The sequence below is a fragment of the Podarcis filfolensis genome (genome assembly GCF_964270895.1).
Source record: "Podarcis filfolensis genome assembly, chromosome: 7".
Lineage (NCBI taxonomy): Eukaryota > Metazoa > Chordata > Lepidosauria > Squamata > Lacertidae > Podarcis > Podarcis filfolensis.
In genome coordinates, this window is record NC_139603.1 from 33,217,926 (window position 1) to 33,236,603 (window position 18,678).

The 18,678-nt window shown below is 38.0% G+C and overlaps 1 protein-coding gene and 2 long non-coding RNA genes across 12 annotated transcripts in view; 2 read left to right on the forward strand and 1 right to left on the reverse strand.

The window, feature by feature from the left end:
- The window catches only part of CDKAL1 (CDKAL1 threonylcarbamoyladenosine tRNA methylthiotransferase), a 232,390-nt gene that overhangs the window by 197,865 nt on the left and 15,847 nt on the right, over nt 1-18,678 (forward strand). For all 4 annotated transcript variants that reach the window (XR_014550602.1, XR_014550603.1, XR_014550604.1 and 1 more), the window contains 2 exons: nt 17,257-17,340; nt 17,990-18,154. Coding sequence is in view for 1 of the 4 variants with exons in the window: in XM_083623907.1 (XP_083480033.1) it covers nt 17,257-17,340; nt 17,990-18,154 (249 nt within the window). In the remaining 3 variants the exon portion in view is untranslated. The remainder of the gene's footprint in view (nt 1-17,256; nt 17,341-17,989; nt 18,155-18,678) is intronic.
- The window catches only part of LOC310767182, a 99,020-nt gene continuing 82,499 nt past the window's right edge, over nt 2,158-18,678 (reverse strand). For 2 of the 7 annotated variants that reach the window (XR_014550670.1, XR_014550672.1), the window contains 2 exons: nt 5,510-5,623; nt 2,164-4,202 (listed from right to left, as the gene is read on the reverse strand). This is a non-coding gene — a long non-coding RNA (uncharacterized lncRNA). Of the gene's footprint in view, nt 4,203-5,492; nt 5,624-11,266; nt 11,687-14,598; nt 14,693-17,433; nt 17,787-18,678 lie in introns of those variants that run through there. The other 5 variants (XR_014550669.1, XR_014550671.1, XR_014550668.1 and 2 more) reach the window with 5 other exon arrangements.
- Nucleotides 14,705-16,502, forward strand: LOC310767292. The gene is made up of 2 exons (XR_014550847.1): nt 14,705-15,384; nt 15,421-16,502. It is a non-coding gene; the product is annotated as an uncharacterized lncRNA (long non-coding RNA).

Below are 18,678 nucleotides of genomic sequence, written 5' to 3' on the forward strand. Positions count from 1 at the left end.
CAACATGATCAATACAGCTGACCTGGAAAAATATTGAGGGGGTTATTATTAGTTGGTTTGGGAGACAGAGTAAGGTTACCAGATTTTTTTTTTCATTGAATCCGGGGACACTTTTCAACTTCAATAGGAGTGATAGGATTTTGTCAGGGGACTGATTTATAAATCCAGGGACTGTCCCCGGGAAACGGGGATGTCTGGTAACCTTAAGATAGAGGGAAGACATCACTGTGATGCTTTGTAAAGGATCTTGAATTGGCAAATGCAGGGTGTGGGAGTTTTCCAAGTCTGTTATATCATCCCTGTGGCTGCCTCTTATGTAGTTTGAATTAATACAGCATGCACCAGAATTTTCTTGTAGTGAGTAATTTTTCCAACCATGGAATCTTAAATTGAGGTGATGAAAGAAATCTGTCATGAATATCAATCCACCAAGCATTGATAAAAAGTTTAAGGTTTCCTTGACTAATGAGGTGTGAAATTTATTGTCATGCACCACAGTGTTCAGAGTAAATGTTCTATTTCACTGGCAATGTTCTGCAATGGGATCCAGTCATGCACTGGAATTAAATAAAATAAAATATGCCTATGTAAGCCTAGTCCCTTAAAAAAAATTACAATGTGTTATCTACATCTTCTTCATCCAAAATACCATGATTGTGAAAGCAGGAATTCAACTTCTTTGGGTTTGCGGGGCTGATTAGTTTCCCAAATGACAACACAAAATCATTTATAGTGTTAAGACCTACCCTACTGTGGTGGGTCTTAGTTTCCATTTGGAAGTTGCATTGCAGTTAGTTTATTTCAACATGAGAGAAGTGAGGATTTCAGTCTATTGAAGAGAATCTTGATTTACAATCAAGACTGGGGTTGGAATTTGATGTTATGGCAACCACGAGTCTGATGCAGACAACATCAGCCCTCTGTTGTCTCCTCCGTTCTCCCTTGTAATGTCTAGTCATATTCAAGTATGATGTCATCAGGCTGCACGTTTCCCCCAGCCACTATGCGTCATTTGCTGCCCCTTGCCAGGGCAGGGAAAATTATCGTGTGGTGACATGTTATGCGTTCAGCATCCCTAGATGTTACAAGCCAAAGGGGAGGAAAGAAAAATGGATGGCTGTTTTGGATGGCAGCTTTGTGTTTGCTGTAATGTCTAGTTCAAACCTGAGGAAGTATGAGGCAGGTTTGCACCCTACCGTTCTGAATGCTTTAGCGATTTCTGTGTGCAAGTTTTCTCCATTCTTGCTCAGCAACTACTTTGAGGAGGGGCACTTTGAGGGAGGTGTGGCGTGCTACCTATCTCCCAGTGTGAACTGCCAGCGAATTTTGCTCCAATAGCTACTACCCTTGCTTTCAGTCACAAACACCTCTTTTGTCTCTGGGTTAGCAATTGCATGAAAGCAAGCAGTTGCTATTCAGAGGGCCAAGTTTGGCCTTAGAGCCGATCCTTGTCCTACATCGTCAGTGGGAAACCTCTGGCCTTTGGGCTAAATTTAATGCTTAGAGCAAGCCCCGCTAGGATTGGCTGCACTAGGGCGTTGAAGCTGAGCTGCAAAGGAAAAATAGGAAGTTCACCTAGAATGTGTTCCCAGCTCTTTCCTTGACATTGATGGTAATGTCATGATTCTGTCAGGTGACTGACAGGTCTGCAGTCCTAACAGCCACCCTGTCCTATATGATTGCTTATAAAGCTGTGTCTCCCACTGGAAATCTCAAGAAATAAGATGATTTCTCCGCAATACACAAATATGTATGTATGTTCAACATTTCACGTGCCTCACATATACCACACTAAACTTCGTAACTCATGAAATGGCCCTTGGATAAGAAGAGAGAAGTGTTAGCATACTCAGAATGTTGTCTCTCCTCCCCCCCCCCCCATCTCTCTCTCACACACAATGCACATGTAGATTTCAGCTATAAATCTCAGAATAGGATGGAAAGGAAACCTCATAATATTGAAAAGAAATGCTGTGTTTTTGAGAGTGAAAGGGTGGTGATTATGGTATTGTTAGTGGTAAATTAAGGTTACAGACCATTTATGTTTCTATAAAATCGGGGAAAATGTGAAAATAGGTTTTGATATAAGGTTACAGAATTTGTTTATAAAAGTTAATAAACATTAAATAACTTGCAACACATGGAAACTGTATTCAGTTTATCTACATTTACACCCCTCATTGCAACTCTCCATGTCTCCAGGGCGGCTTAACAGTTAAAAAGGAAATTTTAAAATGCAGTGCAATGAATGAAATACTAAAATAAAACTGGCAAAACCAGTAGATTTAAAAAAATCTCAGAGAAGCACAACAGAGTAACAACATTACTCCCATCTGCTTAACAGATAAATGAAGTATCTATCTTTCTTTTTTTTTGATATTGCTTGATAAGAAGAGGCTAGGGAAAGCATATTTTCAGATTCCCCAGGTTTCCCTACAGAGTTTTAATTCCTTCTTCTTTAGTTCTGCATAACACCAGGCTATCCAGCAAAGTAAACGTTCCACCCTTATCTTGCATGCCAAGCTGACTTCAGCATCTGAGAAGCTTAAGAACTCGATACATCAAATTACCCTGCTCGAACTGTTGTTTAGTGCAGGCCATTTTGTCCTGTCATCCTTGTGACAGGATGTCAAAGCTTTGCTTTCCGTTGCCAGCATCTGCAGGAATCTGATATGCTACCTCCTCATTACACAGGGGACAAACATCAAGCAATGGTGATGGAAACCAGCAAGTCAGACAGCTGCAGGCACTGGAAACTTCTGCTGCTGGACTGCATCAGCCTTGTGCTAGAAATAATTTTTCCCTCTCTCAACTTCTTTATTCAATTATGTTGGCTTTTTTTTAACATTCTGCTTTTCTTACAACAGCTTCGTTTCTTATTGCATGTTTTTTATTGTACTAAAAGCAAACAGAAAAGCATGCAAAACTTCGAAGATTTTTCTGAGAAATCATAATATATTCTGTGGCAGCAAATACCTATCTCTTTGTTCAGCCACTTTATCGAGCCAATGCAATCTTTTCTCATAATATATAAGAGCTTTCTAGAAGAAGAAAAACCAGATGATCCTGTTAAGGCCTCCCACTTACAAGCATGAATCTGGGAGAGAGAAAACAAGAATCTTGTTACTCTTCTTTATGATTTAACAAACTTACCAAAACACCCATTTCATCAAGCAGTATTTAACATAATAAACACTAGTACAAAAATCTTCCATTCTTCTATTTTACTAATTTGTTCAAGGTCTCTTTAGCTTTAACATCCACATTTAACTTATCCCTTACATACTTAATCACCGAACATTGTTTTCCTTAAAATACTTCTAATAGATTTTTAAGTTATCTGTAAATACTTTACTTAGTCAGCCTCCTTAGCTGCCCAGAGAACTATTTTCATTGCAATCCTAACCATATCTACTTTGAAGTCCTATTTAATGAAGTGGGCCTACTCCCAAGTAAGTGGAGTTAGGATTGCCACCTTTATTCTTTTCCCTTTTTAAATCCTCAAACAGCTTGTCTGTGTTTAAAGCTACACTTAAGTGCTTACCCATAACCAAATAGGAGGAAGTTTCACAATTACTCAACATTGTGGGCAGGGGTCTTTCCCATGGATTCAGCCCAGCCCTCCCATGTGACTAGCTCTTACTCACGTTGCTGGGTCATTTAAACAACCTTCCAGCCATCCCAGAGCAACTTGCATAAGCAGCTCCCCTGAGCTGTGAAAAGCAATTTTAAAAGGTACATCATAAAGAGGCCAAATCAGCTGCTAGAGGATAAGGGGAGGGGCATGCGCCTTGAAAGCAAAGGCAAGTGACAAACCCATTGCCCAATCAGCCGCATTGATGCACGTGCCTGTCCTGCCTTCTCTGAAGCTCTCAATAATACAAACGAAAGCGAAGCATCCATTGACTTCTTGTCATGATTTTAGTCTGCATTGTTATTTTGTTTTAGTTTTTTTTTAGTTTGCAGGCTATATAGTTCTAATTAGATAGGCTGCTTAGGATGCCTAGAATTGTGCTCGTGCTTTTTGACGTCTGCAGTTGCAATGGATATTGGGTTTTCGAAAAGAATAGTTTGAGGAGGAGTCATCTGGTGATGTTAAGCTGGCTGGTTTGAGGAAAGTCATAGTACTGAATGGCCATTTCTTGTGGCAGGTATTATGGCGCTTTTCCTACAGATAATGTTCATATTCCATGCCTTTTTTTCTATAGAGAAAGAGAAAGTTTAAGAGGCAGTAGTCATATGAACCAAGCATCCCCAGGTGCAGTGTACAGCAGTACAATAGATCAAGTATTTTATTGTGTTGCCCATTCTAGTGTTCATAAAACCATTTATTTGTTTTGTTCTTTGCCAGTTTTGAAATAACGAATTAGTATAGCAATCTTTCCCAGTTGGCATCTGTATTGGAATTGTTTTTGGATGTTTTAATTCTTTTATTGCTTGTGTGTTTGCTGCCCTTGGCTCCTTTGGGAGGAAGGGCGGGTTATAAATTAATTAATTGTTAGTTCCCAGAATATACCAAAGATTGTGATTAAACAGTAAAGCCACGAGGCAAAGTACAGAAGTGATTTGCAGGGAGAGACTAAAAATCCAGGCAGCAAGAGTTGTTTCCTGCATGGAACAAAAGTATACATCGTATCAGCAGTAAAAAAGACAAACTCCAAACCAAAAGGCTTCAAAATGCTTCTGACATATCCAGCTTGTTTTCTCTTGCGCTCATTTCCTAATTTGCTCTTCCACATGTTTCAGTGTTAGAGACAATTTATGGAAATGACGCCTCAGGACCATGACCCGTTTTGTGTGGATGTCAGACTTCTATCTGATTCCTGCCGTCTGCTTTTGCAGCCTTCCTTAGATCAAGCTTATATTTATGGAGAGTTTGGTGTCTGAGTTTCATTCAGGGGCAGTCTTGAACTCGACCCTCTGCTCTGGGTCCTGCTTTAATTTTGTGATTAAACCAGGGGTGCCAACCCTTTTGGGCCCTTGGGCACTCTTGCAAACCAGAGAAACTGTTGTGGGCGCCATGCACGCACCACAAGTGTGTTCACATGCATGCACCACAGCCAAACACAGGCACACGTGGAGCACAACCACATGCTCACTCTCTCCCCTCCCACCAAAGTGAAATCTCCAGCCACTTGATGCGCTGGAGCCAATAGAACATCTGGTGTTGTTTGCAAAAGACTTTTACCGTACATTCACTCTGTGGTTTCATTTCCAAAAAACTGTTATCTCCCGAAATAATATTGTTCTGAGAAGTTAATGCTGCAATTACACTTTTTTTTCAGATAAGCTATGCCATAATGGTATATTTATATGAAACCATTTTGAGTTCTGTTTGGCTGTTCATTGTTGTTTGATCGCTCCCTGAGTCAAATGAACATTTCAGTGGTTCTGCCAAGTGATTTTACAATATTACAGTGTTGCCTCCCAGCAGCAGGCTATTTTATTAAGAGTGTAGTTATGTCATACTGAGCAGCTCACTTTAAGCTTACCCAAATCTACTAATTACCAAGGAAGATGCTGCCTTGTAGAAAAAGGATCATATCTATTTCCTATAGCAGCAGTTGTCATCATCAGCTCCCATAGATTATAGATTAGTTCTCCAATTTCTGGGCCTGGTGAACTAAATTCAGACAAAGAAAGTGTCATCTTGCCTTGACTGCCTCTTGGATAACTGAAATTGATCACAATTCCGAATCTGCAATTTTAAATTAATACCTGTAAATGTTAAAGTTTACCCAATCTAAGTACCACACTCGTGGAAGTGAGGTTTTAAATCTCCAGTGACCCGTTCTCCATTTCAGTCTTACTTACAGCCCCAAGTAATACTTTATCTTTGTATTGCAGTACTGAACCAAGCTCTCTTGTCCAAGAAGGTTGTCCTCTCTGGACAGCTGAGAACCTTGTACAAGGTGCTTAAATGATTGGTGGATTATCTAGATCCATTTCAATCTGTCTTCAGGCCTGGTTTTTGACACCAGAACTATCTCAGGAAAGAGACCAAAGGAGTGATTCTTCTTGATTCTTCAAGATAGCTGGGAATATCTTTCTCAAGGAGACATTAATAAACTTATTGATCCACCCCATCAGTCATCAATAGCAAGATGACAAAGTATGCAGGTAGTTACTTATATCTGTCCAAGTACTTAATCAGGCTGCACCCACTGAAACTGATCCTATTCAGCTGGATAGCATGGTGTTCTGGCTACATCCATGCTGCTCCAAGAGTGGTGTCAAGGTCAGCATGGAGAATTATAAATATTTGGAAAGGCCACCATGATCAGTATAATCCAAAGGTGTGCAGAACATAATGTGGAACTCCCACAGTTTAGCCATAGCCCTAGTTGTGTAAATCTATCATTGGTGAAATGTTTGGACTCATTAGTTGGGTCTACTGTAGGTATGTTGCTCTGACAGGACATAAATATTTTTATTTTCAGTCCATATCATGAAAACCATACAACGTATGACATCTTTCTCAGTATCTGCTCAGAACCTCAAAAGCAACATTTTTAAAGCTGTAAGTGATCAGTATAATTTCCAATAAAAATAGAAAATATGTGGCCTTTTTTGAATGAGCTCATTTAACTACTTCAGTCTTTCATATTTACTGCATTACATCAGTGTGTATATAGCGTTAGATCAGGTTTCATAATAGCTGAACAAATAATTTAAAATCAGTCCCCTGTCTAGGAATATATTTTTGTAAGTTACTATTCTTACATAACTATTCAGATTAATAGGCTTTTTTTTTCTAAGGAAGGGAAAAATAAAATGATAGCTGTGTAATGATTTCTACTTTGCAATATTATTTTTTGCAAAATACATTGGCTGTGATCCATAGGACAGATCTAGACATATCTCAAGGTTCTTCTAGTTATTTTTGAACAAATCCCGTAAACTGCTTTTGAAGTCTATTGACTTCAAGCAGCTTGGCAATAAAGAACCACGAAAGTTAATTGCTGTTCAGTAGTATTTTAGCTAGTGTACATAATTTTGTTGACATTTAGATGACCTACTTTGTGGCTGAGTGGAAGCCAACTAGTTTATTCAACAAGGTGGCAACTTTCATATATGTACCCCACATCTGATTGATTGATTGATTGATTGATTAAATTTATATGCTCACTCATTAATTAATATACCATACCATTTACATGGCACTAATATTAAAATTAGATTTTAAAAGCCTGTCAAAATACATTGTTCTGTAGACTATATCTTTGAAAGGCAATTATTTTTTAATTGTTCAGCATCTACAGAGTTTATGCCTAGCCATGTTGGTAGAGCACTCTCCTTATTTTGGTGATGACGTAAAATGCTATTTAAGGTATAATGAACCATTTGAATTTGATAATTGTAATACAGAAGTGTGATTAAACACATTAAACTGCTGGTCAGCCATTGGTTCATGTCATTACCTGTTTCCTCCTGGCACTTTATAACTTCTCAAATTTAACAGTGAGAATTTCTTTATTTTTATATTTCAATTCAGAAAGAGCAAATACTATATTCACAAATGCAACATCTGTTCTGATTTCTGCTCTGCAAGGGAGAAACTATACTAGACAGATCAACTGCAATGAAGTTTTTAGAACAGCTGAAAAAGAATCTAATTTATTGGCAAACTTGACAGTTATGATGCATCCTGGACGAAGCCACTGGCTTAGGCCTATTTCAGCACACAGCAGTTGTTGAAAAGTAAGTTTTCAGCCTCTGGAAAACTGAAACAATTGAGCCAAACAGATTGAATCAATTTAATTGCGATCTACAAATCATAAGAAAACAGTATTGCACTTATATAAAAAAGACGCTATAGTTTTTCTAAGAATTGGCTTACAAAGGTATAATTGTTCATAGGAAAAAGAGACAGTATACAGTTTAATTTCCTCTTAAAATCCTAATCCTAATACTGTTTCATAGTACAATGGTCTTTCATATTTCATATTCTACAGCAGGTGGATATGTTAGCATGCGAGTGCTTTCAGAACATGGCTGAAGAAATAGTGAGATTGCGTTCCATCACATAATTTCAGCTTATTTTCTATGAAAGAGCCATGATGCAACCCTATTTAGTTAATTTAAAGAACATTTGTTGTAGTGAAATAAGTTTTTTTTTTTTTTTTTTAAAATAATATTTATTAAAATTTTTCAAAAATACAAAAAATATCACTTTACGGGACTCCCCCCTTCCCCCACCCCTACCATATTCCCCTTTCATATTGTTGGCCAAACAAGTTCCCCATTCAAATTGAAACTTAATTTGTTTTACAGTAAAAAAAAGAAAAAAAAAAAAAAAAACCCAGTGTTCTTTCCCCAAGACCCACCCCATGTCATTCCACAATTTCCATTTTTTAATAAAAGAAGCACCCCAGATAATAGAAACAGAAAAGGTAGAGAATAAAAAAATATAATGAATAATAGACCAATTCAGCAAAAAATAACCAAGTTGGCAAGCCTTTGGAGTTTTAGTTCTCCCCCCCCTGTCCCCGGTTTAATTTCCCCCTGACCATCAACCCCTGGTGTCTGCCTGGAATTCTTAAGACCATAAATCACAACTTTTCCCCAGCTCCTTGCTGGCTTTTTCTTTTTTAAAATTAAAAATAAATTTTTTTGAAAATCAAAATTATTATTATTATCATTATTTTTCAAAACTTTAACTTCAGTCTTTAATAAAACTGTAATAGAACTCCCTCCATTGTTCTTTCCAGGTTGTAGTCTGATTTCCCTTTGTTCCGCTGCTAAAACGTTGTAGTTCGAAAGTTTGGTAAGTCTGCAGGGATGGTTGTTATTCAGGGGCAAAACCTTACGTTCAGTCCCTTCCTTTCTTCAATAGAAAAATCTATTGTCTCCTTTAAAAAAACAAAAAAGAAAACACCCTGAAGACGAGATGTTATTTCCGTTTTGCAGCTTTCCCAGAAGATAACCAGTCCTGTAAAGTTCCATTGGTGTTTTTCCACTTTCCCAATCCTTGTAATGTCCCGAAACTCCTCAAGGGGGATTGTTGTATCTTTGTTTCCTCTAATCCAAAAGTCAATTTGTTATCCATATTCGCCATTTTGTATCCAAATTTTAACAAGTTGTAGCAAATTGTATCAAATTTAACCAGCCAAGTTCTCATAATAAAATCCACTCCGCTTTTCGACTTTGACAGCTATTTTGACAGCTGTCAAGATCTCCGACTCCTTTCACCAGGCTCTCTCTTCAGTCACCCCGGTTCCCAGGGGGGGGGGTTGTAGTGAAATAAGTTTTTGCCTGGAAGAGAAACACACAGTCATCAGCTGGTATTGATTAGTACAAACTACCAATGCATAACATTTACCCTCCCCCCAAAAAATAGAATTTTGACAGACAGAGCAAATACAATTATGTATATCTTGTGTCACACATTCTTTCTAAAGAAAACAGTTCTAAGGCCTACCGTATCTGATCATCACTCCAGTAATGCAGATTCCTGCTCTGGCAGTCTCTTCCCATCCCTTCAGCAATTTGTTTCTGGAAATAAATCCCTCTTCCCCTTTGGGTCTTAATCATGGTTTATTTGTATATCTCCTATTTATATGAAAGATTTCAATCAACCAGAAGGACACAATGCTTTGATGCAATAGAACAAGGGAGAACATAAAGCCCATGGATTGGATGTGGAAGGTGGAGTCTCTTACCTGCCCTGCTGCCTCCCCTCCTTACCCCATGCCCATGCAGGAATTTGGCTTTTTAAAAGCTTCCATTCATGCCAAATGGAACCTTATTTTTAGCCTAATTGTTGCTTGGGCATGCTCTGGTGGCGATGATCACAGTTGGGAGGATAATTCTAATTCTCTAGTCCCTACACACTGTAAAGCCCTCTTCCCAAAAGCTTTCAGTGGTGTTAATGGGAACTTTTTTTAAAAAAAAAGCCAAGCCTAATTGCAAAGGAAGAGAGAGAAAAGCGGGGAAGGAATGGGGAGGATAAAGGAAGAGAGAAAGAGAAAGAGAGAGAATGGAATTGATGGAAGGTGAGAGGGGCAGCTTTCACCTTGCCCAGTTTTAGCTCTAACTCTGCCCACCACTGTCATGCAACCCTTGTGGTGTAGTAAATGTTCAGGAGCTCATCCTGGCAGCCCCCATAGCCATGACCCCAGGGATGGGCTGTTAGGATCAGCTGACAGTCATAGAATAGTGTGTTAGCAAAGGTATTGGTTAACATATTAGATGTTGGCTGGATTTACATCCCTGATTAGCCATGAAGTTCATTGGTTGACCTTGGGCCAGTCAGTGAGTCTAGCCAGATTTCCTATACTCAATATATCTATTCAGCATGTCAGAGGTTATTTCGTCAGCTTCCTTCACTTTAACTAACTCTTTACTCAGAGGGAAAGGTGACACATGGCTAATACATTCCTTTTGGGCCTTTCTCTCTCTCTCTCGATTAAACAAACCAAAAGCAAACCCTTTTTAATCAGAATTTCAAGGAAAAATCAATTGCTTTTTTCAAATCTGTTTCACTTGTCTGCTTCTTTCCACATCCCCACTATATGCCACATTTTCCTGTGTCAAGTGTTCAAGCTATTACTTCTGAAAATAAGTGGGGACTTAAGAAAGTTGTGCCAGTTGTGAGCATGGCAATATAATGACTCTTCTTCTAATCATTTATAAGTTGCTTAGTTTGCCTTAAGTAGGATTATATTGGCAGTCCTAAAACGCATATCTAAAGTCATTAATTTAATCTTACAGTACAGCATAATATTGAAAAAAATAATGATTGAAATTCTGCTCCCTGCTGACATGTAATAAAAGCTTCAGCAAGTTGGATTCAACCCCAAAGCATCTGGAATTCCAGGTTTATCTTTCAAGCAGGTTAGAGACTTAATAGGGGCCCTGATTTCAAAAAGTCTGTGTGTCGTCGTCCCCCCCTTATCTCTTACACCAAGGCTGCTATATGGGCAGTTGGCCCAATTCTAGCCACACCATCCACTGCTTGGTTTGACCATTAGCTGGTCTGGTTTCCAATTTTTCCTTAAAGAAAAAGAAAAACTATCCAGTTCTTATCGAAGCAGAAAGATGAGGGGAAATGTGCAGGTGGTATTCTGCTCTATCATTTTGTGAGAAACAACCCCACTGCAACTTTCCACTGTCCAGTGAAAGAAGCCTTAACTACGATTGACCTCTAGGGAAGCAGTGATATCCTTAGAAGCAAAAAGAAGTCTAGAGTCACACACTTGCTGTCTTAATAAAGGATTTCCTGGTTCATTTTAAAGACATGTTTCTTGAATATTGTCATGATTGGACATGACTATATCTATCTACAAACAAAACGTAGCAGCTAAGACTGGACTTTGCTCTTTCTAACTTGGGTTTTATTTCATCTAAATGATTTTTAAATTGCCCTATCAAGGCTAATGGGAATGAAGGCCATTGGTGTTATTCCAAATTTGCCAGTTGGGTGGGAGAGGCAAGAGAGTGGCCTGTTAGCCCTGCAAAATAGTCTAGTGTTGTTATAAGCTATGTTACAAAGACAGAGGATTCAAAGAGAGTAGTGTGCAAGAACCAAGTGGGGGAGTCCCATATTGTTATCTATTCTCCTGGTGTTTTGTTTGCGTTTTTTTAGGAATATGAAGTTGGGGAGGAGATAGTGAAGTTGATCATATCCACTGGTGTTGGGGGAATGAAGTGCTAGGCAAGGGACACTGTTGCTTCTTTGAAAGCACTAAAAGAATGAGAGAGAGGAATCTGTACAACAAGTATTAAAAATACAATTCTTGCTTTATTTTCTGGTACCCAAAGGTAATTTTTTTGTATAATGCCATACTGGTTTCCTTCTTCCCACCACCACAGGAGCTTGTGTGATTTTGACAAGCCACAAATTGATGCTGAAATCCCATTTTGAGAACATAAATGTTGTTGAAAAGTAACAGTAGGTGAAAACTGTTGTGTGTTTTTATGCAAGATTCCTGTCCGCAGCTACAGTGATGCACAGATTGCTTTTTGCCAGCATCTGTGTGTCAAAAATGCAGTAGGTTTATGTTTGAATTCCAGTATCATTGTAATAATGCACTGCAACATAAGAAGTGGGTATATTTATGCCAGAGCGCTTCGCTTTCTAGCTACCAAAAGATACTTAAGATAATACATTGTGAACTTGCCTCATGTCCATTATTGCTGCATTCTGCTTTTTCCCCTTCTGTATGCCCATATCTATAAATTGAGGGCAATAAAACAAGAAGGGAAGGTGACTTGAACAGAAATGGAAGGAAACCTGTGCCGAACTGGATTGCACATGGGTTAGAGCTTTCTGTCGAACCTAATCTATAGTTGTGGTGGTGAAGAAAGAGTTCTCCTTCACTAGCATTGCCTCTTTTTAGTGTTGTGCAGCAGAGCTTTTTTTGTAGGTTAGAGGCTTTCCATAATCCATGTGCTTGAACCCTTGGTGGCACATTTTGGCATATTTGTAAGGTTAAAATTGCTTGCATCCATTATGACTTGGACTCCACATTTCATACAGTTTCATTAGAAGTAGCTATTTTCCTCTTTGTTTTCCTCATCCATGAATTACCTCATTTGTTTTTCCCCTTAATATTTTCCTTAATGTTCTTTCTTTCTTTTTTCATAACTATGTTTGATTTACACACACACACATTTATATAGCAAAATATATATTTATGCATTTCTCTCTCTCTTGTATACCCACCATGCCCATGATGTGTATTTTTTTTATTTTTATTAATTAAGAAGAAAAATAAAAACAAAATTATATATATGTCATGGCAAAAGCAAGCCAGGTAAAGGTACAGGAACATGAGGGAAGATTGACAGAAAGACAGGCAGACACAATTAGGAAAGAATTCAGGGCAGGAAGCAAGCCTCAAAAAGGAAAGGAAGAGGTTCTAAAAGCATAAATTGTTCAGGCATCTTTAAGTTGGAAAAGAGGAAATTCCATTTTAAAAAACATACCATTATGAGCTTTCTTTAAAATAATAGTCCAGAATTACCATATCTCTATCAACATTAATCATCTCCAACTATATTAATGTTTTTGGAATTCAGATATTCTTATGTGATAATTTCCTTATTGGGATCATAAAAACCCTCCTGTACAGGAAAAAAATGTTAATTTTGGTGACATAACTTCTGCCCTTTTCTTTCAAAGATCAAGATATGCTTTATTTTAAAAACAGAATCATCACCCTTTTGAAGGGGATGAGTATATTGTACATCTGGGAGCAGAGAATAGGGATGAGTGAATATGTCAATTTTGATTTCTCTTAGTTTTTCATTTTTTACAAATGTTAAATTCAGTTTTCACATTTCCACATCAGTTCACTTTTTTTTAAGTTCTCACGAAGATTCAACAGCATTTTTGTGTAAATTTCTCTTAATCCATACATTTTGTATGTATTTTTGCCAGATATACACATTATTTAGACATACTTTTCCCCAGTACAATGTATTTTTGCATTTTATTTTCCCTCATATATGCATTTACATGCACATTTCCCCAAACATACACATTTCATACACATTAATGGGCCGCAGAACTGCATTGTAAAATTCAGGGAAGTGCAAATGTCAATGGAAGGCTGTGTTTTATTTCACGTATTGTTTCAGAAAGTGTTAAGTAAATTTGCCTTTAAATGCAGACTGAATTTCATTTCTCCTTCATCTCTCATGGTAAATGGAATCAACTTTGGTTCACACAACCACTGTATTCAGTATAATTCTCCATTAGAGAAACGCCTTGAAATTTGTTCATAGATGGTTCCTCACACTGGTGCAAATGGCACATATTCACAACTCAGGGAGTACGTCACACTGGAGACACTGTGGAGCCGTAGGGACTTATTGGTACCTATAGTGGACCCGCCAATTTGTGGACTACCAACTTGTGACGGGCTTTCCCCAGTTCTTAATTAAGGAGGCATTAGCATGTTTCATCATATGACACGATCTTGTATACATGGCCTATCTGTTCTTTCCTACTTTTGATTACAACATAAACTTATTGACAGTGCTATTGTAATCACAGCTACTTGAATTCAGTGGGGTTTACTCCCAGGTAAGTAGGGTTAAAATTGCTCCCTTAATTAAGAAAACTAAATTGGAGCATCCAAAACTTAAAATTTGAATCAGTGCTATCAATTGCATTTGATTTCCCCCACAATCACTGTAGTTCTCTTTTGAAAACCACTGTTTGATATTCAGGAGGCATTCCATGAGCACCTTGCTCTATCTAATTGTATAAAAGGAGTCTGAGTCTTTTTGTTTTTACTCCTGTGCAATCACTTTCATTGTCTTTAGCTTGCTAGTGAATTGGGTCATTTTGTTTTGGTATATGAATGGCATTTTCATTATATTGAAGTGTTGTGTTCTGCAGAGCTCACTAGCAAAATGGAAGTCTTTAAATTCAGTTGTCCAATAATTGCATAATCTGTGTACTGTCTTGCAGAAATTCATCCTGCATATTATAATGACAGTGATGGTGTTCTATTAATCTGCCCAGCAGTACTTTAATGTGATCCCCTAATTTAGACGTTTAGCAGACGTGCCAGGAAACAAATGTTTCCTATATCTTGATCAATATTGATAGATAAAGACTGAGTAGTGTTCTAGGCATCATTTTACCTTTTTCTTCTTCTAAGCTTGACAGTGAAAATGCCAGACAGATGCGTCCTGAAAGATAACAACATCTTTCTCCAAAAGGGGAAAGTTGGTCTCACTGTAAAATAATGCAAACCGAAAAGAAAATGCTATTTAGTCTCAAACTGGGCCTTTCTGAGAATGATGACTATGAGCTATTGAGATTTTATCCAACTGAAGTGAATAAGAGACACACAACATTGAATTGGAGCTGCATGGCCCTGAAATGATTATATTTATGCAGGAGAAGTCCATAATGGATATTGTTCTTTTGTGTACTCCATAGCTGGATTGCAAAAGCAGCATCAGCATCTCTAAGTGCCTGTGAGTGGGAAAATATAGTAAACCCACAATGGAAAGTCCTGGGTCCAGTAGGTGTTAGAATTTAATCAGCACTTGGGGAGCTAAACTGGATGCCAGATTCCTAATCCCTGGACCCAGCTTTCTGTGTTCAGGAGATCACCTGGGAAGTGGGCCATTAAAAGAACAAAAGAAAGATAATGGACCCTTAAGAAAGCCAAAGACAGGGGGCTTTGTGCCAGATGACAATTGGTTGGGGCTGCTCCTCCCGCTCAGAGATAGCCAGAGTTTAGAGTTGATGGTAGGCTGTGATGTGACCTAGAGGGAAACAGGTTGCAAGCTGGTAAAGGCAGCAAGCTGAAAAGTCAGAGAGGTGGAGCACAATGTTGGATGTCTCTTTGAATCCAAGGTTGCAGCTGACTCTTTGGGGATATTGATGCAGTGAACCTGTCCATCTTAGGCTCAGGTTGTGTATGTGTGTAAATAGGCCATATATCCTAAAGACAGCCCAGTCTCTGCTGTGCCTCATTTTCAGAATGAAACATGAACCCTGGCTGAGTGCCTGGAACCCCTGGAATCTCACACCGCTATGAGATTGGGGTGGCGTGTAACAATATAGTGACTTATGTACATATGTATGATGTATCTGGAAATTAAATACACTTAGGTTTGAAGATTATTTTAGTTGTGAATTATTATGTTGAGGTTTGTATTAATTATGCATATATTTCTAGAAGTGGTAATGGAATATGCATTTGGTATATTTTCCTTTATTATACTAAAGTAATTTTCAAAACGTGTACTGTGATGCTTAGTGGTAATTATGGACATTGAAGTTGGCAAATTATAAGTAATTAGAGCAGGTTTCCATAGTAATTCCTGTGTTCTGAGTCTTTTGATTATTTGGCCATATTTTTGGAAAAGACAATCAAAAGAGGCAATCTTTGGGATGCATAAAAAATGAAATTATATATATTTACACTTGTTTAATCTTAAATCAAAATACGGTTTTCTAGAACTTCCAGCATTATTATAGCATTATGCTATTGTAGAAAACAGAAGCGACAGAAAGGGAGTGGAAATCAGTAAAACATTACAGAATTTAAAATAAAGCAGATAGTCTGAGGCCTTGGTTGTCATTTTTAGGTCACTGCTGACATCTCTGAATATAATTTTCATATGAACTGCATTTCAGGGCTTGTATGTGCTTGAAGAAGCGACATTTTCACAGCAGGGAACCAAATCAAAATGAAGCAGTCAAATGCAGGTGCACAGTAATGGAAGTGGGCTATTTACCCTCAAGCAGGATTGCTGGGCTGGGAAAGCAGAAACTCTCCCAGCAGAATGGCCCTGCTATTTCTCTCTGATATATATCTCAGTGCCAAACAGTATTCATAGGGGGCCTAAATAATTGTTCTTTCACTTGTATTTAATGAGATGCATTGCCCAATGCTGAATAACTGAGGCACTTCCTTTTGTTATGCTAACTAGATGCTATTCAAGCCCTGCTTTCTTTGACTTCTGTTTAATCCTTCCTGCATCTCCAGCCTCAAGCCAGGCAGGGAAACAGTTGAAAAAATGGAGGCTTGCACTGTGTACATCTGCTGCCTAGCTCAGTCCTATTTTGTTAAAGAAGTAAGAGGGGGAGAACACAGGATTTGTATATGCAGCATTACAGTCACTACACACATATTGTACAGCTATGCACAAAATAAAAAAAAAGTTATATGGTTATGTATTCTCCAAAACAGCATATGCAAGTATTTGCTTGTACAGTATACGCATTAAATTAAATTAATAATAATAAAGCAAATGGCAGAGTGATGTCATCTCATTTATTGCACCGAAGCAGGCTGGGCTGATAGCTGAATCTTGCTTCAATTCTGGTGACTGGATAGTGAACAGCACCCTCCATCACACCTCAGGGCAGCTGCTGTTAGTGGGCTAGCAGGATGTAGCACATATAGAACACTGTCTTTAAACATAGGGGCTGCTGCTGCCACTGCCCCACAACATCTGTTGCCTGAGGCATTTGCTTTACTATGCCCCAATGGTAAAGATACCCATGGTCTAAAGATCCATGTTTTGTGCTGTGGAGATGCACATGAAACATGCATGTGTTCATATATGATGCACTTATGGGGATCTCTTTTGAGTTTCACACTGAAAGCTTTTGACAATGAAAAATAAGTTATTATTACTAGGGAACTCATTTGAACTCATAAGTTTATTATCTGCCTTACAGATAAACTGATGTGGTTCTTTGTAAGAGAAAGTTTCTTGATTCCTTGTTTCTACAGAGGTATATTTATGGCTTCACCTGTTGACTTTTTTACTTTGCAGATTGGGGAGAAACAAAATGTTCTTGTGACAGAAGAATCATTTGATTCCAAGTTTTATGTTGCTCATAATCGATTCTACGAGCAGGTAAATCTTTTTCTTGGACTGGTGGGGGAGGCAGCAGGAGAGAGAATGTCTTTCTTTCTCTCTTTATTTTAACAATCATATAAAGATTAATTCATCAATGTAATCTATTTACTGACATTACCTCCTTCCCTCATATGGAGGTACCCTTGTGTATCCTCATTTATATGGCTTCTATCCCTTAAAAATTCTGTTGGACAGAAATCATCGGCAACAGATTTTCAGTTGTATGCAAAGCTACATGCTTATAACAATATTTTAAAATCTGGAACCTATGTGACATGAAAGAAAACCTCAATGTATATCACAATAAAACATGTAACAGTTTGTTTGTCCAGAATGCTTATTTGGTTAAGAATATAATTACAAAGCAGAACTGTTTAAAATTTCCTGATAGTAAATTAATTTGAATACATCTACTCAAATCCTGAGGATATACATCAGATAACCTGAAAGAAAATGTAGATCTGATGTTGCATATGTTTTTGTTAAGGTAGGTCTACCTGTTACCAAATTTTACAGTAACATGCATTAGCAACTGAGATTTGCAGATTTTGTATTTACTTCCCCACTCCCCACGTCTAAATGTCAAACTTGAGTACTTTAAAGTGTTCCATTTAAGCAAGTTTTTATTATTATTGTTGTTTTAAAGGTACTTGTGCCAAAGAACCCTGAGTTCATGGGTAAAATGGTAGAAGTGAACATTTTTGAAGCAGGGAAGCACTTTATGAGGGGGAGCCCAGTGTCGGATGCCAGAGTGTTCACCCCGTCTATCACTAGGCCATTAGCCAAAGGAGAGGTGTCTGGTTTAACAGAGGTGAGTAAAATACATGTCAGCCTTTGCTACTCTAGTAAAAAAAAAAAGTGAATGTGAAGGCTTTTTAGATGTGAATGAAGCTCTAACCTTTTAAAACAAATTACAACCTGAATTTAAAGTGAATTGTTCTGGGTAATGTGGAATTTGTCCATTGTAGAAGCATCTCTAATTTTGTTCTTTTATTTCTATGATATAAAATGGGGAAAATAGTTAGGAGGACAACTTTTAACAGTCCTTGGGAGAAGATTATAAAGGATTATCTTGATATAATCCAGTTGAATCATCAGACAAGAATGCTGCCAGTCTGAGGTGGTCTCATGAGAAATTTCTGCCATATTGGCCTGAATATAAACCTCACTTTTTCCCCAAAGTGTGGCTTAAATTTGCAACCTTACAAAAGTTGGTTTTTACGATATCGCTGCTGAAACAGACATATGGTAAAATGGAACAGGTGTGAGTGCCTGCAGAATTTTAAGGGAGCGGCTTATATTCAGGTATTGTCTTTTTTTTCTTCCCCCCCCCCC